At 37.5% G+C, this 25,517-nt stretch overlaps 1 protein-coding gene across 1 annotated transcript in view; it reads right to left on the bottom strand.

Annotated features, from left to right (window-relative positions):
- The window catches only part of MRPS27 (mitochondrial ribosomal protein S27), a 99,783-nt gene that overhangs the window by 58,357 nt on the left and 15,909 nt on the right, over window positions 1-25,517 (bottom strand). The window contains exons 3-4 of the mRNA XM_032404242.1: window positions 23,073-23,143; window positions 20,772-20,830 (exon numbers count right to left, since the gene is read on the bottom strand). Coding sequence (XP_032260133.1) covers window positions 20,772-20,830; window positions 23,073-23,143 — 130 coding nt within the window. The remainder of the gene's footprint in view (window positions 1-20,771; window positions 20,831-23,072; window positions 23,144-25,517) is intronic.

Genomic DNA, 25,517 nt, shown 5'->3' with positions numbered 1-25,517 from the left:
TACTAACAAATCAAAAACAAATACTAGGTAACTTCTGCCTTTTCCTTAAAAAGATATTATTATTCTCTTTGTACCATTGAGTATTTCTGAATAGGAAGTATTTTGGCACACTAAGGAAGGTGATATGAACATGCCAAAAATATGAGTATACTTTCAGGAGGATGAAACATATCACGACAATTTAATGACGATATACATTTAATCTGCCTGAATGTGGAGTTAACAAATAATGTTTTTATGAGATGGTGTGATATGGGAAATAGCGTTCTTTCAGGCTTAGAGGAAGAACCTCAAACTTCAAAAGATCTAAGGTCAAGTGAGCTGTCACTCACTAGCTGTTTTGACTTTGGAAAAGTTTCTCCTCTGGCTGACTTCCTTCACCCACAAAAGAAGGGCAAGAACAATACCTGCCCTTACAGTTTTGCAAGCTTTTTCAAGGGGATGATAACAACAATGGATGATGATGTACTTTTGGACAGATACAAGTAATTATTATTATTTGACCTTCACCATGATGAACCACAGTGTCAGTCCAACTGATGGGTGGCCAACTGGACTTTCAAGAGGTTTATTTACTCTCATCCCAATCTGGGCATTCCTGAAGGCAGGGAGTTATTTAGTGTGAACAACCACTTGTATTCCCACTTAAAGAAGCACATTATTGAATGATGTAATTAGCCAGCTCTGGGGCTAACAGCTCAGATGGGGAGAAGGCAGCAAGGGAAGGAATATGCATCTGGCTTTCCTGGTAATTCTTTCACTGACTACATTATTTATATGATGTAGTATAATTCGAGATTGTTATGATTGTAAAGTGGTTCATTTTGAGCGCTGCCCAAAGGTGTGAATAGAGACAAAAGCCAGCCCTAGCAACTGTGTAATCAGGTACAAGGCTGCATCTTTCAGGAAAAGGTACTTTTTCCCTAATTCATCTGTCTAGAAGAGGCAATCTTTTTCTTGTTCACATAAACATGACCTAAAGGCTATTTGAAGCCCTGGTCACCTATCTCAAGACTTTCAACCATCATTTGAGCCTCCCCGCTACAGAAAAGGAGGAAGAAACGTATATCCAAATAAGGTACTTGAAAAATATTTCTAACAATTAACAAGGTTGTTAAGCATAGGAGAAAGGGAAATAGTGGAGGCTGAGTGAAGGGGTGGACAGAATTGTGAACTTTTACTCATATATTAAAACATATTCAGAAGCTAAGATGATTAAAACAAATGTGATGCTACTGGATGAAAAAGCAGATCAATGGAATAGCACAGAAAGTTCAGAGACAGACTCAAACTCAAACAAGAAATTAGTATATGATAAAGCGGCATAAATTATCAGTAGGCAAAAGAGGTATTATTTAAAAAATGGCATTAGGATAACTGGTTAGCCTTTTTTTTTTTAAATGTGGGTACATGTATGTGTGGATCTGTACTTCACATAATTAAACCAAAATAAACTCCAGATGAACTGTATATTTACATATTAAAAATGAAAGTATACATTCACTAAAGGAAAATATGGGGAAATTTCTTGCGATGGAGAATGTCATTCTTAGATGAATGGAAAAGTCATAAAAGAAAAGATTGCTACACAACAAGAACTACCATAAAGCAAAATAATTTACAAAAACAAAAATAAATGAGAAAAATAAAAATATTCATCATTCAAAGCTATTCCCTAACCATTGAGAGGTCCTACAAATTAATAAGAAAAAGACCAACAATGCAATAAAAAGACAGGATAAAAGATAAGAAAGTTCAAAGAAATATGAATGACAGTTAAGCATGTAAGAACATGTCAACATCACCAATAATGAAAAATACAAAACAAAACTATATTAAAACATATATCTGTTCAAAAATATGAATTTCTAATTAAAATCTTTCTAAGAAGAAAACTCCTGGCCCACCCAGATGACTTCACTGATGAAGGATATCAAATATTGAAGAAATAATATAAATCTTATATAAAATTTCAGAAAAATAAGAGAGAACACTTCCTAAAACATTTTATGGCATCACATAATCCTGATGCCAAAACCACACAAGGATGTTATAAGCAAAAAAATTTAGAGACCAGAGACACCAGTATCTTTGACAAATATTAAAAAATTTACTTTTAAGAATTTTTATAACAGAATGGAGAAAAACGGCTGGTTCCACTATTATAACTCACTATCATAACAGTAATTCACATATGATAACATATGATCACCTTTACCTTTGTAGAAATAATATTTAACAGAATTTAGATCCAATCATGATAAAAACTGTCAAGAAACTAGGAATAAAAGTGAACTTCCTCAATCTGATAAAGGGCATCTATGAAAAACCTACAACTAACATCATTCCTAAAGGTGAAATAGTAAATTACTTTCTGCCAAGACTGGGAACAAAGCAAGGATACCTGCCCCACTCCTTTTATTGAACACTGTATTGGAAGTCCTAGCTAGTGCAATAAGGCAAGAAAAAGAAATTAAAAGGCCTAAAATTTGGAAGGATATAAAGTGTATTTCTATTCACAGACAATATAACTGGATATGAAGAACACATTAAACAATCTAAAAAAAACTACTAGAATTAATGAGTGAATTTATCAATGTCTCAGGATACAAGGTCATTGGACAAAAATCAACTGTATTTCTAGTAAACTTGGAAAATAAAAATTATTATTTTTTTTAGAGAGAGTGTGTGCATGTACGTGCACAAGCAGGAGGAGGGGCAGAAGGAGAGAGATAATCTTAAGCAGGCTCCACACCTAGCATGGAGCCCAACTCAGGGATCAAGCTCATGAGCCTGAGATCGTGACCTGAATCAAGAGTGGACACTTAACCAACTGAGCCACCCAGGTGCCCCAGAAAATAAAATTTAGAAAAACAACTTCAGGGGCGCCTGGGTGGCTCAGTCGTTAAGCGTTTGCCTTCAGCTCGGGTCGTGATCCCAGGGTCCTGGGGTCAAGCCCTGCATCGGGCTCCCTGCTCCGCAGGAAGCCTGCTTCTCCCTCTCCCACTCCCCCTGCTTCTGTTCCCTCTCTCGCTGTGTCTCTCTCTGTCAAATAAATAAATAAAATCTTAAAAAAAAAAAAAAGATGCCAATTCTTCTTAAATTTATCTACAGATTTAATAATATCCCAGTCAGAATCCCAGGAGGCCTATTTAAGGAAAATTGACAATCTCATTCCAAAATGTGTATGGGAAGGTAAAGGACTTAGAATAACGATAATATTAAAAAAGAACAAAGGTGAAGGTCTTACACTATCTGGCTTCAAGACCTACAGCAGTAGGAGTATAGTATTGGATTAGGATAGACCGATGAATGGAAAACAACACAGAAAGCAGGAACATCCATAAGGGAAAAAAAAAGAACGTCAATACTTACATCATAGGCAAGAATTGGTTTGAGATATAAAATTAAATTGAGACATAAAATGTAAAACGATGACATTGTGAGGAAGAAAACAGAAGAATATCTATGATTAAGGGGTAGGCAATAACTACTTAGGACACAGAAAACAATAACCATAAAATGAAAGATAGCTAGATTCAATTTCATCAAAATTAAAAGCTTCTACTCATCAAACACCACATTAAGAAACTAAATAGAAAAGCCTTATATAGGAAAAAATATCTGCAAAACAGATACATAATAAAAAATACTGAGAATCAGATTTCTCACTGCCAGAAAATTACAAAATTAAGGAAGGGGCAAGTCTAAACGGAAAACTGAAGTGGTAGAGCGGAATGGGAGGCATTAGCAAGAAGATAGTTTAAAATATATATATTTTATATATAATATAAACATATATAAAAATATAATCCACATTAATGGATAGATTGATTTGCTAGCTCTGTCTACTGAGAAAGTCTAGGAAAATAATACCCCCATAACAGAGCATACCCTATAAGCAGATTTTGACTTCTGAATGCCATTCTCGTCAAAAAAGAACTGGGACTCTTTGGAAAAATGGCTCGATCCAGGGCTGGGGCAGGTAAAGTGTAAGATGACAGTGAAAGATCTTTTTGTCTAGAAAATAAGAAAATGCTCAAAGAAGGATGGGGCATACCAAAACAATGCAAGAAACAGGGTCTCCTACTCACCAAACAGGGAACATTTTGAGCAATCAATAATGTATTCTAACTTACTGAATAAAATCAAGTCATGAGTCCTTATGATAAAAATTAATGAATAAATAAATGAGGAGGGAGGATGAGGTTTTTTTTTTTTTTTCCAAACGGAATGCTAACTAAAATATAGAAGGAATTAGAAAATCATCAAAGGATGCCAATACCAGTAGGCTAAAGTTTGATGCCTTACACGTTATTTACTAATTACAAAGAGACAACTGAATTTATAGTGGCCCAATCTGGTAGATACCACCTTATTAAGGTGATCAAAATTAACATCACCAATACTGGAATGGATCATCAATATGCATTTCCTGATAATGACACAATGAGAATGCAGCATCACTTCTGTGGTCCTCCTGTCCACAAGCTCCTTCCTTCCTAGGAAATATCAGGGAATCCTAACCAGGTAACATTCTACAGTATAACTGGCCTGTACTTTTAAAAAATGTCAAGGTCAAGAAACACACATGCACACACACACACTGAAGCTGAGAAACTGTTTCAAATTAAAGGAGACTAGAGAGATGTGACAACTAAATATAATACGTGATCCTAGTTAGGATCCTGAGCTAGAAAAAAAAATAGCACCCATAAAGAACATTAATGAGGCAACTGACAAAATTTGAATAGGGACTACTATTAGATCATACTACTGTAGTACCGTTAAATGTTCTGATTTTAATCATTGTATAGTAGTTATGCAGGAGAAATGCCTAAATAAAGGGTCAACTTATCAGTATTAATAAACAGTATATGTGCAAGTTGGTATCTATCAGTTAACAGGTCATCTTTCTTCTTCTGGGGCCTCTGTAAAGAGGAGCACTGGCCAGCCATTCGCTGTTAACCAGCATCTGCTACAGGGCTGATGAAATTCCTATCTATGTTTATCATGGGATATAGAATAGCCTTCCGATGGACTGTTCCTCCTCAAGCTCCAAGGTGCAAAATCAGAGAGCTCAGGAGTTAGTTTATGTGTTAGTCTTTACTTTTTCCCAACAAAAAAAAGAGTAAGGGTAGATGAAATGACATACTGGGATTTTTCTCTGAAAATTTTAAGGACAGGAGAAAATAAGTGAGGGTATTGATCAAAGGTTGGCAAACCAGGACCTATGGACTACATCTGGCAGCAGCCTGTTTCTGTACAGCTTCCGAGCTAAAAAGAGTACTTATGTTTTTTAAAGGACTGTATATAGAAAAGAGCCATATTAGGCCCAAGATGGTTATCCTTACAACGTGGGTAGTTACCTGGCTCAAATATAGCACTCTGTCTTTCTTGCCAAAGTAGACTCTGATCCAAGCTGGGCCAGTCCTATCTCAAGATTTTTCAAGGAGGAAGTGAGAAGGAATTAGCCTCAAAGTTGTTCAAATAAATTTTTTAACAAATGTGAAAACAGACTTTTTGTGTGTGTGTGGTGGGAGAAGAGATTAAGTGCAGCTGAAGAACCCCTGATATACATCTCCTGATCCTATTCCTACACCTCACCGTCCTTCTTCACATGTAAATAATTTCCTGAATTTTCTGTTTTTCATTGTTTAGCATGTTTTACACTCTTACATTTTATACTTGTATCCACATAAACATATAAGCTACCACATTTCTCTGGATGTTTTCAAACTACATAAACGTTACACTGTATGTATGATTCTTCACCATGCCTTTTTTCACTCATTTCGTTTTTGAGATGACCAAGCTGAGATGTGTGGCTTTAATTCATTCTTTCTCACTGTTGTCCAGAATTCCATTGTATGAGTCTGGCCTTTGGCTTGTCTTTTAATTTGTTAATGGTACTAATTTAATTTGTTAATAGTTTATTTGTTTATTTGTGGTATATAACTTTTTAATGCATTAAAATTTATCAATCTTTTACCAGTTATGTCTTGTTCAAAAAAATTCTCCACAATATCATACAAATATTAATATTTTCCTATATCTTTCTAAAAGTTTCAGGTTTTTGTCATTGAAGTTTTTAATCTACCCAAACAAAATGTGTGTGTATGTGTGTGTCTTGAGGTAGGAATTAATTTTTTTCCATGTAATTGTCCAAGTACCATTTATTAACTAATCTATTCTTTCTCCTTTGATGTGTAAAGCATCTCTAGTTTCCATATGTGTACACATTGATATCTGGACTCTCTCCACTTGATTCCACTAACTTAACACAACATGTCATTTTTATTTACCATCACTTTCTATGTCATCTATCTGGTAGACCAATCATTTCATCTTAGTCTTTTTAAAAGTGTCTCGGGGCGCCTGGGTGGCTCAGTTGTTAAGCGTCTGCCTTTGGCTCAGGTCATGATCCCAGGTCCTGGGATCAAGTCCTGCATTGGGCTCCCTACTCTTGGGGAAGCCTGCTTCTCCCTCTCCCACTCCCCCTGCTTGTGTTCCCTCTCTCGCTGTGTCTCTCTCTGTCAAATAAATAAATAAAATCTTAAAAAAAAAAAAAAGTGTCTCAGTTATTCTTGGCCCCCTTTACTCTTTCATTTGCATTTCAGGGTCATCTTCTCCAGCTCCAAAAAAAAATTCTGCCAAGATTTTGGTCGGACTTGCACTGACTTTATAAAAGAAATCTGAGAGTTAGTGTCAAATAGTTTAAAACAAATTAAATTAAAAGATGTAGTTGAAAGCCCAGCAGGAAATACACTAAAAAGAAAGTGATTTTTTTTTTTTTTAAATAATTTGCAGCCCAGTTTTCCATAAAAGAGGCCACACAAATAGGAATTCTTATTGAGTTTCTACATCTGGGGGGGGACAATAAAATAAAATAAATAGTGGGGAATGCTGACAGCATTAAACATCTTTAGACATTCTGAGCTGCTCTGTGTACTCCAAATATCAGAGCTAAACTCACTGGAAGCAGTCCCTCAATTTCTATTTCAACTGTTTAAATGTTTTCCCGTCATGCTCCCAGCCCTCCGAACACACCTCTCCTTTCAGTTCTAATCTTTATGTTGATAACTGATCCAGTAATATCTTATCAGAGACCAGTTCTGCTGCAGGTTGTTCTTAACTGGCAATCACCTTCTTTGGGGTTCTCCCCTTTCTCCACAATTGGGACGCAGATGACTTTCTGCTGCCCCCTTCTGGTTTTTGGCCACCGTAAGCTTAGCAATGTGGGTATATACAAGACACCTTCAACGAGTTATCTTTTCGGGTTAGGCAGCATCTCCCCACTTTGTGAGAGCCTTTCCATCTGAATGTTACAGTGTAAGTGTTCATAAGCATCTATTCCTCCCTATCCCTGAGTCCTGATACTCTCTGTACTTTGATGCCCCAGGTGGGGGTGGTGACAATGGTGGGTGACAACGGTGACAATATTAGTCATAGCAACCAAAATTAGAGGTCAAAAGACATTTTCCCTAAGGAGAAAAGTATGGGGAAGGGGCGCCTGGGTGGCTCAGTCGTTAAGCGTCCTTGCTCTTCAAAACATTACAAAGTATCACAGACAACATTAAAGCTAAAATTTACTGAGTACTGAATTAATCTGTCCCAAGACTGTTCTAAGGATCTTACGTATTAATTTCTTGAAGTCTCATAACTATCCTAAAGCACAGGCACTATATTAATCCCCATTTTAATGACGAGGAAACTGAGAGACAGAGAATATAAGTAACTAAATCATACAGCTGGCACATCTGGGATTCAAATCTAGACAGAGTGGCCCCAGAGACCATGCTCTTGTCTACTATACTATATTGCTTCTCAAATAAAGAAAAAATAAGACATACGTATTTCTGACTAGTCAAAGAAAAAAAATAATAAACCAAATAAGCACCACTGAAGAGACAAAAGAAAATTCTGTAGCAGAGGGTCAGAGAGATCCCATTCAAATGATGAAAATCAGGCAAGTTTATGGATACAGCAGAATTTGGGACAGCGCTTAAAAGACAGGCTGCATTTTATCAGGAGGAGATGGGGGAGAGGGCAAAGATAAGTAAACATTGGGCACATTCACAGAATAGCAGTCCATTTTGGCTGAAGTCTGAAAGCTCTGTGAAGGTGTGCCATCTGTGTTAACTGATAGTACCTGCTATTATCTTAGCAAATGAAGAACTATAATCAGCTATATATATATATATATATATATATATATATATATATATATATATATATATGAGATCCACAAATTTCTCATTTTAACAAATAATTTCAGTGTTCTTCAAAACTATCAAATTTCTGCCTGACTTTCATGAATGAAGACAAATGGCCAATGTGAATTTCAGCTCTCAGTAGTATTCATCACTGAGCCATGTAACAGCCAGTGTGTCATAAATATACTGTTTAGGTGCTGCACTGGCCTGGAGTTGGAAGGCCTGGTTTTACATCCCAGCCTTGGCCATTACTAGTTATGAAATGTGGTACCACTGGTCTTAAAATCAGCATTGCTATTAAAAAGAAGAAGAGAATAGATCTCAAAATATAGAGTCTATAAAAACAAAACAAAACAAAAAACCCATAACTGGAAATCTATCATGAAAATGACTGCAGCATGGGCACTAAAGAGAATTCACATCAAATACTTCTAGTTCCTCAAGTGTCCTCTTGCCTAGACACATGGCATCCAAAAATACTTAGGAATTCACTTGCCATTGGCCTCAAAACTTGTTATGAAATCAGCTGAAATTTCAGTTTTCACAAAGGTCTTCTTGAGGCTTCTGTTTCATCTCTCCCTTAAATACTGTACCAGCTTCTGAAAAGATTTCTTAATTATCTTTATTTTTTTTGCTTTTATTTTATTTTATTATGTTATGTTAATCACCATACATTACATCATTAGTTTTTAATGTAGTGTTCCATGATTCATTGTTTACATATAATACCCAGTGCTCCATTCAATACGTGCCCTCTTTAATACCCTCCTACATTGTTGGTGGGAATGCAAGCTGGTGCAGCCACTCTGGAAAACAGTATGGAGGTTCCTCAGAAAGTTGAAAATAGAGCTACCCTACTCCCCAGCAATTGCACTACTGGGTATTCACCCTAAAGATATCTTTATTTTTTTTTAAAGATTTTATTTATTTATTTGACAGAGAGAGACACAGTGAGAGAAGGAACATAAGCAGGGGGAGTGGGAGAGGGAGAAGCAGACTTCCTGCGGAGCAGGGAGCTAGATGTGGGGCTTGATCCCAGCACCTGGGATCATGACCTGAGCTGAAGGCAGATGCTTAACGACTGAGCCACCCAGGTGCCCCAAGATTTCTTAATTATCTTTAAATCAAACTGCCTTACATGCAAAATAGTGCTGAAGACTCTCCATTTAATAAACATTAAGACATTATAGTTATGCCTTTCTCTTGGCCCTACAGTTATAATTTCTGCTATTTTAATAAAGACTTCGCAGTTATGAAAACACCCAAGAAAATGATTTTTTTTGATCGAAGGACCTTATACTGTGGAAAAAAACAACTTGGGATATATCTTTTTATATGAAACTATAGAATATTTTTAGGTTTAAGTCAGAGGTTTCATCAGTGAATAGATCTATTTTAGCTCTCTCCTTTTAAATCCCTGAGGGCTCTTCAGAAAAAAATAGGAAAATATCAAATACATATTAAAAAAAACCCAGCTCCCTGGAAAACAAGCGTAAATACCTAACTTAACTTCTCATACCAAGAAATTTACTAAAAGTATTTATAGATGAGATAGTAAATGAAGCCTGTCACCCAAATCCAGATGAGATTAAGAGATCCCCTTACACTTTCTGTTTATTTATATCCATTAGTTTTTCTTGCGATATTCACAGTTAATGTGGCTAAAACTGCAACTCCGGTAATAAGTAAATAAAGTTCTGAGTAAGAAAATAAACAAAGACCAGAATGTCAGGCTTTCAAAGTCAGGTTTCTGGTGGATAAGGTCTAACTTCTAGGTCAGTGAGACTGAGAAACAGAATTTTAGCTATGTATCGTGCCTTGGGAAGCATCCAAGATCATCTGCTCATCTAGGAAGCTGATGTCCAGAGAGTTCATTAACTGGCTCCAAGTTACAGATCAAAGTGGAAACTAAATTGGTCCTAAAAATCCATGTCATCTATTTCCTGCCATCCTGATTCCTTCAGTGTCTTTTCAGCACTTTTTTCTTTCATGATTATGCACTTTTTACAGTTGTATCTCTGTATATACTAGGTTTTTTCTGGGTTTAATTAATTTTATGTCACTGCATAATGAGTTACTGAAGTATCCACTGAGTTTTTATCTTCTGCTTTATTACCTAGACTGCCTTAGGACAAAGAACTGGCACAATGCGAGAGACTGGTCTAACTGATGAGCCTCTCTATTGGATCGAGGCCTTCATCTGCAGCTAGTGCTTGGATTTGTCACATGGCTCTAAGGAAATTGCTTAAGTCTTCCCAAGTCTCAATTCCACAGACCTTGAAAGTTAAGTTAGTCTTCAGAGATGCCTACTCTAAAATTTCCCAGCTGGCACCAGGACATCAGGAAGACCCTAATGTAGGCATGTTTTGGCAGCTATCTTTCTCCAAAGGTCTATGACCAGTTCCTCTTAAACAGCTCACATGTGGTCAGTTGGTGTAAGATGTGATGCAGCAAACTTAAGAAATCTGTTTGTATATGATGGAAAGGCAAAAGAAAAACCCATCATCTCACTGTGTTCTAAATCTGCTTCCAGTTCAAAACTTCCATCAATGGACTAGCCATTTCCTCATTAACTGAGGTTCAATTTTCAGCTCACTTTTGACCCTCCTTGTTTTCTATCTTTATATTCAACCTGTCATTAATCCTGTTGACTTTTTTCCCCTCCTATGTGCAAAACACTTCTCTCTTCATTTCCACTGTCAATTACCATGGATCAGGCCTTTACCACCTTACACAATTAATTTTCCCCCAACATTTTCCCTTTTCAATCCAAAACTTACTGTTACTAATATCCCTAAAATACCTTTATTATGATATACACTTCTCAAGACTCTACTGATAACTATGTTGAGGTTCTTTATTTTAAAAAAATAATATAGTAAAAAGTAATAAGTAATATATATCCATAATATGAAATTCAGAAGGTACAAGAGAAAATTCAATCAACAGTCACCCAGGTCTTTAAAAAGAAAAAAAGTCACCCAGGTCTCTTCTCCCAAAGAAACCACTATTACCAGTTTTTATGTGTATATACGTATCATTCCAGAGACAGTCTATGCACCTACACACATATATCCACATATATATAAAAGTACATACATACATATTGCATGTACATAGAATCCATAGTGGTAATGTAACAAAAAGTTCTATACCTTGCTTTTTTTCACTGAATGCACTTTATAACTTGTCCCATTGGAAATATGAATAAAGTTTTCATTCTGTCTAATGCCCTGTATTCTACTGTAAATAATTAATTTATTCAGGCCCCTACTGATCAACATAATCTTTTAGTTTTTGTCATGGATATTATTTCATAGGTGTGTGACGAAGCCAAATACCTAGAAGTGAAATTATTGTGTCAAAGGGTATGTACAATCATAATTTTGATATATGTTGCCAAAGTTCTCTCTCTGTAGAAGTTGTACCAATTTACTTATCTACTAGCAATGTATGATAATGACAGATTTTAAACTCTGCCTTCTCCCCTGCCAGCACTCTATTCCCTCTATAATCTCCTACCTTATTTCTCACTATTCCCTAATAAGTCCCAGTCTTTCTGGTTAGAGCAGTCCCCCGTCCCCCAAAAAGCCAGTTTTTGCCCTACCCTACTAACTCTACCTATACTGCTTCTTCCATCTTGAACATTTGTTCCTGTTCCTTCTACTTGTCCACTCTTCAAGGCTATCTCAAATTCTACTTCTTTTATGAAGGCTTTCTGATAACATCACTTCCTCTTCAGCATGTCCAAAGAATGTTTTCTCTAAAACACAACTTATTATACCAATATAGTCAATTTATTCATTTATTATATCTCGGGTTTATGTTTTTGAATTATTGCACTTATCTAGTTATCTCCAACCAATTTATAATCTTTTTGATTGTAGTAATTATATCACATCCTTCCTTTGAACACCCACAGTTCGGGTAAATTAAAAAATACTTCTCTTAAATCTTCTACTGGCTTCAGAACTTCCCTTATGAACAGAACTGAGAATCATTTGTCTTACAGACATGAAATCTGTCTTCATGTACTTCCATCTCAAATTGTGTCAGGGCAGTTTAACTTTGACTTCAATGGAAAAAGAATGACTGCTGACTTTCATAAAATCAATCCCCCTTCACATTCCTTATAATCTTCCCTCTTATCCTTCTTGTTTCTAAATATATACTAGGAATTCATTGCATATTTCTTGAATTGAGTTTGTTCCTAATTTCTATACATTAACAATGCATGTATGCATGTGTGTGTGCATGTGAACACACACTAAAACTGACATGGGATGCAAAGGACCTGAACCAGCCAAAATGATTTTGAAAAAGAATCAAGCTGGAAGACTTACAGTAGCTAATTTTAAGACTTATTATAAAACCAGAGCCATCAACACAGTGTGGTACTGGCATCAAGATAACAATGGAACAGAGGTCAATGGAACAAAACAGTACAGAAGTAGACTTACACATATACAAACCACTGATTTTCAAAGCAACTCAAAGGTAATTCAGTACAGAAAGAACAGTCTTTTCAATAAACGGTGTTGATACAACTAGATATTCTTATGCCAAAAAAATTAACTTTCTTTTTTTTCTTTTAGATTTTATTTTTTATGTATTTGACAGAGAGAGACATGAGAGAGGGAACACAAGCAGGGGCAATAGGAGAGGGAGAAGCAGGCTTCCTGCTGAGCAGGGAGCCCAATGCGGGGCTCGATCCCAGGACCCTGGGATCATGACCTGAGCTGAAGGCTTAACGACTGAGCCACCCAGGCACCCCTGATGCTTACCTCATACCATATACAACAAATAGTTCAGAATGGATCACGGTCCTAACTGCGGCCTAAAACTATGAAACTCCTAAAAGAAACCACAGGAGAAAAATCTCTGTGGTGCTGGGTTAGGCAAGAACTTCTTCACTGACAGCAAAAGCACAATCCACAAAAGAAAAAAAAAAACCTGACCAACTGGACTTCCATCAAAAATAAAACTACCCTCTGAAAATCACTGTTAAATGAATGAAAAGACACAACTATGAGAAAAAGAATTCTCAACATTCAGAAGTAAAAGAACGAGCAACCTGATTTAAAAAAATGGAAAGAGACTTAAACAGACACTTCACCAAAGAGGATGTAGGGAGGGCAGATAAGCACATGAAAAGATGCTCCACATCACAGACATTTAGGCAAATACAAAGTAAAATCACAGTGAGATACCACCAAGCCCTATTAGCAAGGCTAAATGTGTTGGCAAAAATGTGACAGCACTGGAACTGCTGTTGGGATGTAAAACAGTACAACCACTTTGGAAAACAGTTGGGAAAATGTCTACCAGCCATATGCTCCAGCCATTCCACTCCTAGATATTTACTCCAAATGAAAGCATCCATCCCTACAAAGCCTTACATATGCATGTTTGTAGCCGCATGGATGGCTATGGACTCTTAGGAGAAGAGCCTCCAGGGGACTACTCATCACACCAGAGGAATAAAAGAAAGTAACTATGGCATCAGATCACTCTGGGAAAGTTAGGTAGGACATGTGAACAAAAACCAGGAAAATACCCTTGGAGGTTACCTCTACACGGCTGCTCTGACCAGGCTCCTGGCTGAAATGAGACCAGTGGGGAGAGAAGTGCAAAGCGGGAAGGAGCGGGGGCATAGAGTTCTCACCCCAACTCCCCCCACGCCGCTCCAGCGGGTCTTTGGCAAGGCGCAGACAATGCCCCTGACAAGTGGCTATTCTCTAATGCAGAGCCATTAACAGTAAGAAACTCTCCCAGCCCCGTGGTAAGGATCCGCAAATAAGAACTAAATAAAGCACTCAGCAATATTAAAGTATGGAAATGCTCTAAGAGTCATTTACCTCCACTGGGCTCTCACTTCTTATTAATGTTCAAACATAATGACACCTGGTAATATGCTAACAGAAAAATCTCTAATTTCCTTTTATTGCTGAAATATACAGTCTCTATGACCTCAAAGGAAAATTACTATTGCTTAAACTCCTAATAAGCTCCCACCTTCCCCTCTTTCAACAAACAGACAGAGATTCTTACAACATAGGCCTAGGGTAACACGCTTACCTTCTAAGGAAACACTGGGATATTTTAGTGAAAAATGAAGCTATTTTGGTCCATCCTTTTTTAGACTTGCTGCCAACCTGGGACCTGGAGACATGCAGGCTGCCATCTGTCTCACCCCAGCTGTTCCTGACCTACCATCCGTCTCCAACCAGGGACGCCTGATATCTGCCAGGTCAGTTAAACAACTCACGAAAGATGCTTGAGGCCAAGGTACAGTGTGGATGAATGTGTTGGCAGCACACAGCCTGCCACACAACCTTGACTTCTTCTCATTAATGGGTGGCATGCCACTTTCCATGACAACACAGAGCTGTATTCTGAGAAAAACAGCCCTTCTCATGGAGCTCTGCAACCATCTCTTCTTATTGAATGACAATTAATTCAGCATTCCCTACATTTTTGCTAAAAACCAAAAGGCTACTTTATTTTTTAAAATGTATTTATTTACCTTAGAGAGAGAGAGAGAGCTCGTCAGTGAGAGAGAGAGCGTGCACGCGAGTTGGGGGTGAGGAGGCAGGGAGGAAGAGAGAGAATCCTCAAGCAGATTCCCTGCTGAGCAAGGAGCCCGACTTGGGGCTCGATCCTGAGACCATGACCTGAGCCGAAATCAAGAGACAGACGCTTAACCGACTGAGTCACCCAGGTGCCCCTAAAAGGCTACTTTAAAAAAATGTTATATTCTTAAAATAGAATATGTTATATACATTAGAAATTTCTATCACTTAGCCTTCAGGATGACCATTATGTTGCAGATTAAATTATCAGTTATGATTACTGACACCCTGATAATAAAAGGAACAAGCCTCATTTCGTGCATGTCTAAATTGCCATGGTCCCAAAAGTACTTGAAAGTCTAAATAAGACTTTAAAGATGAAAGAGGTAATGTGTAAACATTCTTGGTAAAGAGGAGGATACCATATGGAAAAAAGGAATTTTTATGGCTTTAGGTTGCATTCAATTAATGCAATAATCAAATACCGATATGGGAATAGTTAAAGCTTATTAGAACCATGAAAACAATAGCTTTTACTGGTGCCACAATTTTACTGATGACAAACAGTTTTATCTCCTGAAAATGGAGACACAGAGCCTGCCTCAGGGATCATTTGTACGCATGTAGGCAGCGTACATGGATTTGGGGAGTCCTGAGCTCAGAACTATTGAGTAGGTGGCCCAAGAGACACTCTCCACAAAATGATAAAGGAAAACTCTAGATAAGCTTGCTATAACACTGACCTCAAGATGAAAGATCCTAAAAGGGGATCCCTTGTGGAGAAAAAGCTAAGATCACAGTTTTTAGAAACCAAGTACCACCAACGACCCACAGACTACAAGAAATGTAAGGGATTTCCTCCTATCAATTTTAATTTTCTCCTGCTCTACCATGCTCTATACTCTGGTCTCTATGGCATTCCTTCTGTCTCAGCTTCCTTGAAAAAAACTATAGCTCCCTCTGGGATCCTTATTGATAATATCTTGCACTGGGAAAACACTATATTGTTTTTACAGTATTGGTCTCTGTTCACATTCCGTCCTTGTGGCTTCCCTTTTCTGTCTGGGGCAGGCAGTGGCTCACATGCACACCACCTATGTGGGCTGTTCTCAGTGCATCTCTATGCCTTAGTCTCTGCATCAGTAAAATAAAGATGCAAATCTAATTCTTAGGAATGCTCTAAATGTATAGTACAGCAAAGGTAGGAAGACTTCTTCCTTCAAAAGCCAAGGAGAAGGCATGTGAATAGGAAGCAGAAATTAATCCTATGCCCAAGGGAAAAACTATTTTGCTCAACTCTTTCTAACACTAACGTGGGACATATAAAACTCTTTTTAATAAACATCAAGCATGACTCAGCAGTCAGCTTCTTATGCCCAGCAGTCAGATGCCCACTGAACGGCCCTTTCCTCTCAGCAGCCATCAGTTGTGGGGTTACCTTTCTCCTCGGTGCCTCAAAACCTCTGCTGCTACTGCTGGGCAGTCTCATGGCTTCTCCCTCACCAAGCCAGGAGGGGTGGTGATACCAAAACCCAGCAGAAGTGTTCCTGTTCCTGCCCCACGTCGCCCCCGCACTGGTCTCCTGCCGACAGCATATAGGGGCCTGTCCTCTTCTCCTCACCTTCCCTTCACCTTCTTCCGGCTCGGTGGGGAAGCTCAGGAGGCTGGCTGTATTTAAGCTTTCATTTGGAAAACAGCACACCTATCAGCCATATGTTTGTCTTACTCTATAAAGTCTAAACTAAAATAAGAAAATAAAGCCTTCTTTGTAGGAAGAAAAAAACAAAGACCTAGAAAACTTCAAAAGGCCTGGGGGAAGCAGCAGGACTAAGCCTAAGCAAAGGACCTTTTTTTCAAACATGATCTCATAGCAGGGTTCTTGACATTTCTTTGTGGCATAGACACTCTCCGGAACTCTGAAAGCTCATAAGCCCCTTCCCAGAATGATGTTTTACGTGCATAAAATAAAAGCACATAGGATCACAAAGGAAACCAATTACAGTGAAATACAATTATCAAAATATTTAAAAAATCTTTAAGATGTGGGAAAATGTGCTTCTCTAGCAGTAGTTTAATTCCAAATGTAATTTCTAAGCACTGATGAGCATTAATTTAAGATATCTGCAACAAACGTAATGCTATTTGAAAAACCTGTTTTTATTAGTGAGCAAGACACGGATGCTGCTTATACTAACTACTGTGATCTGTTGTCTGTATTCATAATGAGAGGAAATGCTAAATATTACTGAGAGGTTAGTGAAAAAAAATACAGAGTTTTATTCTAAGTTCACAGACCTCTCTGAATTCTCTCTGCAGACCCTGATCCATAAAGCAGCTGGAGACACAGCTTCTCTGGCTTAAACAGAAGCAGAGGCAGAAGGCTGGTGGCAACAGTGCTTGGCTTCTCCCTCACTGCCTCTTCCTTCCGAACCCACACCCCCAAACCTCTGTGAGAAGCCAGCTCCAGGGCTTCTGGGAAGACAGCTTGAAAACCACTCAGAGAGAGGGTTACTATTCAGCCTGCTGAGAGTATTTCTCCAATAGCAGGCCTATGTCTATTTCCCACTCTGTGGCCATATCTGTACATAATTTGGTGAATAGACTAGGTAGAGGATCAGGTCCTTCTTACCTCATTTTATTTTCACTTTTTTATTCTCCTGTTTTAATCGTATTTCCTTTATTTTGTTGTAGCCCAACAGCTCTTAGCATGCCTTATTTTCTTATTTCTTAGCTGTTGGGTTTTATTTATTGTACTTTAATTTATTGTAGTTCCTCTTTAGCTCCTATTATTTCTTTGTTTAATGCATCATTTCCCTTTCCTTGTTTTTGTTTTTTAAATGAATGGTGGGGGGAAAAGATGATCAGGTTGTAGGCCCCCAGCTAACAGATCACAGTCCAAAGAGGGGGTTTGGAAATTCTCCTCCCTCCTGCTCTCTCAATAGCAGCCTTTCTAACTCTCCTTAAAAGATTCCTGGGACTCTTAATCTTGAAGCCCCTAAACTTTTAAACCTGTGTCCTTCAGGAGATTCAAAGGCTAACATTCTCTCCTGGGATGACAGGATGGTAACAAGCTGTCATGTGTCGGCAGCACCCTGAACTGCCACAATTTGGAACTGCTTACTTGTTCACCTGACAGGATGGCAGATGCTCAGTCAGCTCTCCACTGATCACTCTAGGTTCCAAACTTCTTTGTCCCTAATACTCTTTACATAATCACTGGGGAGACGTGATCACTAGAAGATGAGAGGATGTGGCAGCTATGCTCTGCTTGCTGAGCCTGGTCTGCACTGGCTGAGGCAGTGAAAAAGCTGAGCTAATGACAGAGGTGGCAGTCCTGTTGTGGGCCTTAGTCTCAAAGATGGTACTGTCTGGGGAATAAGAAATCCTCAGGGCATTCGAGCAAGAAGCTGTCTGTTGTTTGGGATTAAAAAATCGCTTCAACATTTCTTCACCCTGGACCTGTGATTGTAACTTTACTCTAAGATGCCTGAAGCCATCCCATCTGGAATGCATGCAGAAAGCCTAACCAGTGGAAACACCATAGGCCCCTGATGTCTTCAGGATTAACATTCCTGATATCAATTAATGGAGAGAATCCCCAAGAGTTCATAACTTGTAACTTCTAATTTTGCTGAGGCATAACTGTTTTATATATTCTCTAGGGTGGAAAGCAGAAGTGAGACATTTAGCTAATGAGTGAATCTAGCCAACTCCATTATCTACATCTTGATGCAGTTTTTTGGGGTTATACCTAGTCCCATCCACATATAATAGTAATCTCATGAAGTCACAAAAATGTTTTTTTTCTTAAAAAAAAAAAAAGCTGAGAAAAAGAGAGCCAATTTTCTTGGCAATGGAAGGGAGAAGAAAGAATAGAAATAAAAAAGTGGTAAGTCATAGAACATTAGTTTTTTTTTTTTTATTGAAGTACTGTGGACATTCAATATCATATTAGAACGTCAGTTTTGATTAAGCAAAGGATGGGATGTCAAATTAAACAGTGGCTCAGATTTAAGATGGGTAAGAGGCTTGTATATGTTCTATATGGAAACAGGAGAGAGATTTTAGGAAACTTTCAGTAAGACTCCAGGCCAAACCTCATGCGAAGAATCAGGGACAGTCTTAAAGGCGGGACTGAAATTTCTCAAACTTTAATGTACGAGGAATGGGACAGTGTTTAACTTATTGGTCACTATATGCCACCACCTTGACCCAGCCTGGACATGTAGTAGGTGCTTAGTAAATACTTGCTGAACGTTGAATCACTGAAATCAATTATATGCTACAGAGGTACTTGTAAATTTGGCATGTATTTCTTCCAAGGCTATGGCACTGTGTCCCACAGGATCGAATTCTAAGAAATAATTTCTCTTTAGACATTGTAACTGTTTTCTGCATTTTGCCATCAACAAAGCAAAAGAATGAGAACTAGGTAGATGACAGCCCAAATATACCTTCTACCACAGGCAAAAATAACTCTCAAAGGAGCCTTACAGTGCCAAAGAACCACTCAAGAAAGGCAGGGCTTACTCTCATCAAGGAATCCCTTTATATTTATCTTAATGGAGAGTAGGAAGGCACTTGCAATGATTTCAGGACTTAGAATTTAAACTTATTTATTTTTTTTTAAGATTTTATTTATTTATTTGAGAGAGAGAAAGAGAGAGCACGAGCAGGGGAGGAGCAGAGGGAGAAGTAGACTCCCTGCTGAGCAGGGAGCCCAATGCGGGGCTAGATCCCAGGACCCCGGGATCATGACCTGAGCCTAAGGCAGATGCTTAACTGACTGAGCCACACAGGCGCCCCCAAAATTTAAACTTATCACATCATTAAAGGCAACTTAAAATGTTTTCAGGTGTGAAATCTAATCTGCTTAAGTTTTAATTTTGAACAGGAAACACCAAAAAGGTGGTAGAATTTACCCAATTCAGAAAGAAAAAAAAAAGCTCATTACTATGTAGTAAAATCACATGAAAAAAATTGAATAAATTTTCACCAATATAAAGACAGCTTTAAAAATTGTACCCAGATGGAAAAAAATAAAACACTCTTTAATCAAAGCAAAGATCAAATGGCAAATTTTAATGTAATGCTTACTAGAAAACGTTTTAAGTTTCAATTGGAGTCTATTTTTGAAACCTAGCAAGTGGAACAAATCATAAATCAGATTTTTAAAACACAATAAGGAATCAAAATAAAAAGTTGTAGGGTATCATTTTGACAGATATCCGACTGATGAAAAACCAACTATCAGAATAAATCAATTTATTGACCATCCCCTTATTTAACCAGCTTTAGGTTATTTGTGTCTTTTGCTACTATAGATGGTGCTGTACTGTTTCTTTGTACACACGGGTGTGCGTCTATAGTTCTTAGTGGGATGTTCACAGCTGTGAGAAAGAATGAAGTAAATGTGGCAACGTACAAAGTTTTAAAATATAGTGTTAATTAAAAATAGGTGAATAGTGCATATAGACTGTATTTCCATCCAAATAAGGGAGAGAAGCAGTAAATGGATACATAAAATTTTTCACATACCAGACTGACAAAAAATCCAGAAATGTGAAAATTCCTGTTGACCAAGATGTAAAAACAGGCCTTTCTCATACACTGCTGGCAGGAATGTTAGTTGGTGAAATCTCAGCGGAAAGCAATTTGGCAATAGCTATTGTAATTACAAATGTATATACCTATGAGAATTATGTGCAAAACGACATATGTACAAGGTCGTTCATTACTCCACTGCACCTAATTACAAAGAGAGAGCGCAAACAACCTCAAGCTCCTAGCTATAACAGGGAACTGATTTAATTGTATATTCATAATATGGAATTTGATGCAGTTATAAAAAATGAGGAAGCTATCTCTATATTGATATGGAAATACCTCCCAAATGTAAACTTAAAAAGCAAGGTGCTAAACATATATAATACCTACCACCTTTTGTAAGAGAATATACAACCAAATAAAATGGAAAACTTACTTGTAAAGGTAATACTCGGCATGGTCTATCTCTTCTCTAGAGGAAATGTTGTCCACAAACTAAAACACAGAAAAATAAACCTTTGGTTGAATGCAGATTATGCTATATATTGGATCTAATTCACACACTGACCTTAAAAAAGATAAGACACCCATTTTATTGGACCACTGTTCACATGGTATGACTCCATCCTTGAAACCCTTTTATACTAATGCAAAGAATATACAATGGCTTCTCTTTTTCTATGTGTAGATGAACCTTGGTTAGATAAACTGAAAACCAAACATGAAACTTGCTTAGAACAAAAAAGAGCTCCTCCTACTATGTGTATAATTAGTTATCAGTTTTTCCCTTTATCTTTAAACCCTGGTATTTTCTCTGTGTTCCAAGTTCCAAACACGAGAACACATAGTTGAAAGGATGAAGTCTCTAATGGCTGAAAAAATATGGCCCAAGAGATGAAAATCTAAATTTAGAAAAGGCAGCCTTATGACCATTTTTCCTACTCTGGTTCAGAGTCAACCTGTGATCCTTGCACCAACAAAGTCTTCCTTTGAACCATAAAATCCCGTGTGTGCTCCTTAACTCTAAAATAAAGAAACACAGAAATAATTATTCCAAGGATGGATTCTACCCTAAAGTAGAACACAGGCAAAAAGGATGTAGTAGGAGAAAATGCATGTTGTGAATATAATTAAAACCTCATGAAGAGGAAGAGAGAGTAAAAAGGGGGAGACTTTCTAAAAATGTCTAGGACTTAAGGATTTTATTTAGAAATCTCATTAAGGAGCAGAGAAAATACGCTTCAAACACAGGACTTAAAGTTGAGAACTAGCTCTCCTGATTGCTTGCTGTGTGGCAGAGACAGATGGCACCGCCGCTCTGGAACTTAGCTGCTCCATCTGCATAACTAGATAAAGGCACCTGCACTGAAGAGTGTGAAGCCCCAGTGAGAAAATGTACATGAAAGCCTGTTAAGCTCTAAGGTGCTGCTTAAACAAATTACCAGGTATTATGGCATACAGAAATTTTATCCATCATGTAAGAGATGAGCAATGGCTTTTCAGTTCCCCTCTGAAAATTATGAGTCTGTACAATTTAGGTTATGACCTAGTTAAAACTATTTCCCTACTAAAAGGAAAATATCAAGAGGGAGAAAGAAAGGACCCCAACTAAAAAGGATGAGTCTCTTTACTTTTCCTCATCTTGAATTTTATGGTGCCATTAATTTCAACAAAGAATTTTCACAACTAAGATTTCATTTTAGCATCGCATCAGCCTGTGAGGGAGATACTATTGACCCCACACTGGAAATGAGGAGACTGAGAGGGGCCCAACAGATAATGTCACAAAGTGAATTCATGATAAAGAAAAAATCAGATCTATTTGAGGGTGCCTGGGTGGCTCAGTTGGTTAAGCGACTGCCTTCGGCTCAGGTCATGATCCTGGAGTCCCGGGATCGAGTCCCGCATCGGGCTCCCTGCTCAGCAGGGAGTCTGCTTCTCCCTCTGACCCTCCCCCATCTCATGTGCTCTCTCTCTCTCCTCTCATCCTCTCTCAAATAAATAAATAATAATAAAAATCTTTAAAAAAAAAAAAAAAAGAAAAGAAAAAATCAGATCTATTTGAGGGAGGCAACAGAAAAGAAGTTTGATGTCACAGAGATCTCGGTTTGAAGCCCACTGTTTCTACTTATGAACTGTGTGAACTTGAGAAAGTTATCAACCAGTCTGAGTCTTACACGTAAAATGCAGTTTACAGTGCTTATCTCAAATAGCCGCTGTAAGAAGTAACAGAGATAATATACGTTAAGAAACTAGTAAAATGGCTGGCATAGAAAGTGTTCAGTAATGGTTACTATCAATTTCTATTCCCGATTCCCAGCCTAACATTATTCTCCCTTCCACTGCACTGCATATTTAACAATTTCCATTCTTTTATAGACTTCCTCAAGTATCAAAATTACTTCCAATATTAACAAATGAATACTATTACTTTGAAAGGTGTACCAACTTAAAAAAAATCATGATATCACAGAACAGAATATCATATTCTGGAAAAATAAAAATAAATCAGATACACAACGATTACTGATACCAGAGTCTGGTAAATTTATTACCTTTTATTTCAGTTATAGAAATTTGCTACGTTACTACAAAACATCTATTAGTAACTACAAAAACATACCATACTCTGGAGAAATATTTCCTATGAATGATAGTCTTTATTTACACAGCCTCATCTATATAAAGAGCCTCTCGTCCTCCTTCTTTGAAAATATACATATTTAAGTTTTCTTACCCGTGATATTGTTAAAGAACTAACAGGCAACTTTCTCTCATATGTTTTATCCATTAAAGATGCTAGATCAGCTGTGAAGAAAGAAGAAAAAAGAACCTTGTTAAATATACACATTTCTTAAGAAAAATCTAACAGATACAACTCCTGCCAGATGGCTGCCAACATTGTAAAGTCACTATTAAAACAGATGCTCTTTCTTGCTTTTTATAAATCATTTTTGTATAAAGAGGATAAAGGAATATTAGTAATATTTTCAAAAATGATTTATTTAATTGGAGTAAGGAGTATTTTAAACATCCCACCATATATTTAGCTTTTAAAAAACAGATCAATATCTCAGCTCAGGTCTCAATCTCAGGGTCATGAGTTCAAACCCTGCGTTGGACTCCAAGCTGGGCGTGGAGCCAACTTAAAAAAAATAAAAATAAAAAATGGATCAATAAAGTATCTCTGGAAGGAAACACAAGGAAGTGTTTTATCATTGACAGACTCCAGGGAAAGGAATTAGACGGTAGGGACCCAAGGAAAGAAGACACTTCATTGCTTACATGCTTATTCTTTTTGCATTTTGAACCAGGGAGCTATATTAGCGATTCAAAAATTTAAAGGCTGGAATTTATCAAATGACTTTTATATATTTTCTGAAAAAATCAGAGAAGCACTCTGTCTACATTTAGTGATTTTTGGACAGAACTATTCCTATTCTGGTTCCTTTAAGCAAAATATCCACAGAAATACTTGGCATTCCTGAGATTACACTGTTATCTCAGAGTCTAAAAGTCTGAAATACTAAGCAACATACTCTCCAAAAGAACTATTTCACACCTTCCCATTGCTTCTCAAACTTACAATATGCTCTTTCCCCTTCTCCCCTCCCCTCAGCTCATGACTTTGTGTCTTATTTCCCTGAGTATAAAATAGAAGCTATCAGGAGAACTTTATCCTCCTACCATCAGGTTTCCAGGCTACCAGGATCTGTGCACATACACCCTGCCTTCTATTTTTTAACAAAGGATGAACTTTATTAAACAAACAACAAATGAAAATGACAAAAATCTCCCTTGACCTCATTATCTCCTTCCAGCTACTTCTCCTTTGCTCTGTTCCCCTCAGTAGCAAGAGTTCTCAAAACAGTCCTCCCTGATACATCTGCTCAGTCCCTCGGTGATCTCATGCGCTCTCTCTCCCATAGCTTTAATCATCATCTACAGATTATTCGCTCCACACGTATATGCTTACCCTGACTTCTGCCTGTACCTTCAGACTTGTACTTCCAACTACAGAGGTAACATCTCCATTTGGGTGTCTAATACATATCTAAACATGGCATGTTCTCTTAATTCTCCAACTTTTCCCTCAAACCTGCTTTTCCCCAAGCATTTCCCATCTCAGCAAACGGCGACTACATTTTCTGGCTTATTCAGGTCAAAAACCTAGGCATTATCCTAAAGCCCGTTCTTTTTCATTCTATAACCAACTGTCAGCAAATCCTATGGGCTCTAGATTTGAAATATATTATTTTTCACTACCATTACCAACCTGTCACCTCCCAATTAGTCATCTTAACTACTGCCCCCACCCTTACAATCTAATCTCCACACAGCAGTCTGAGTAAGCCTTTTAAAAGATAAATCAGATCCTGCCACTTACTTTTCTTAACCAGCCAACAGCTTGCTATCATACAGTGGAATAAAATCCAAAATATTTTCTATGACCTACAAATGCCTACACAAGTTGGTCTGTGTTGTTTTTTTCTGTCTTTTATACTTAGAAGTAAAGTCCATGAAAGCAAGGACTTAATTCACTGATGTATTCTCAGTCCCTAGAACAGTTTTTATAAAAGGCACTTAATAGCTTTAAAAAATGAATAAAAGGAAGAAAGGAAGGGAAAGAGAAAGGGAGGGAAGGATGAGAGGAAGGAAGGAGAAAGCAGTAATTGAATTTCCAAGTTTTTTTTACTCCATGGTAGAAGAAATTAGTGTCAAGTAAAAAGAAGACAGAGGTAATCAATCGTCAAGTATCTGTTGAAGACTTTTTGCTGTGCATTTAACCATTTTTTCCTCTTTCCTTTCCCTGGGGCAATGCTCTCAATGACTCAGTAGCTACTGTGGGAAAGCAACACAAAATGCTGAAAACCTGATATGATGCAAAAGTAATTTCTTATGACTATCTTAAAGGGATTGATACCAGGTGATTAAAGAACATTAACACACACACACAAAGAAGTCCCAAAAACCTCTTCACGTTAAGGCAAATTAATATTGTAAATAGGATGATATTAAACAGCGGTCTCACGATACCAAATCTTTCCAATAAACACTCGATTGAGTTGGCTTCTGTACTGTGGTAACTCAAGATTCCCTTTTAATCCTTCACACCAAGACATCATCAGTCAAGTGAAATTGGTTGGGGCCTCAAAAAGGCAACAGCTGCAGAGCCAGCATT

This window comes from Phoca vitulina, unplaced genomic scaffold, assembly GCF_004348235.1.
Source record: "Phoca vitulina isolate PV1807 unplaced genomic scaffold, GSC_HSeal_1.0 scaffold6, whole genome shotgun sequence".
In the NCBI taxonomy this organism is placed as follows: domain Eukaryota; kingdom Metazoa; phylum Chordata; class Mammalia; order Carnivora; family Phocidae; genus Phoca; species Phoca vitulina.
Note: the sequence above shows the minus strand (reverse complement) of the source record. Positions and strands in the feature narration are given on the sequence as shown.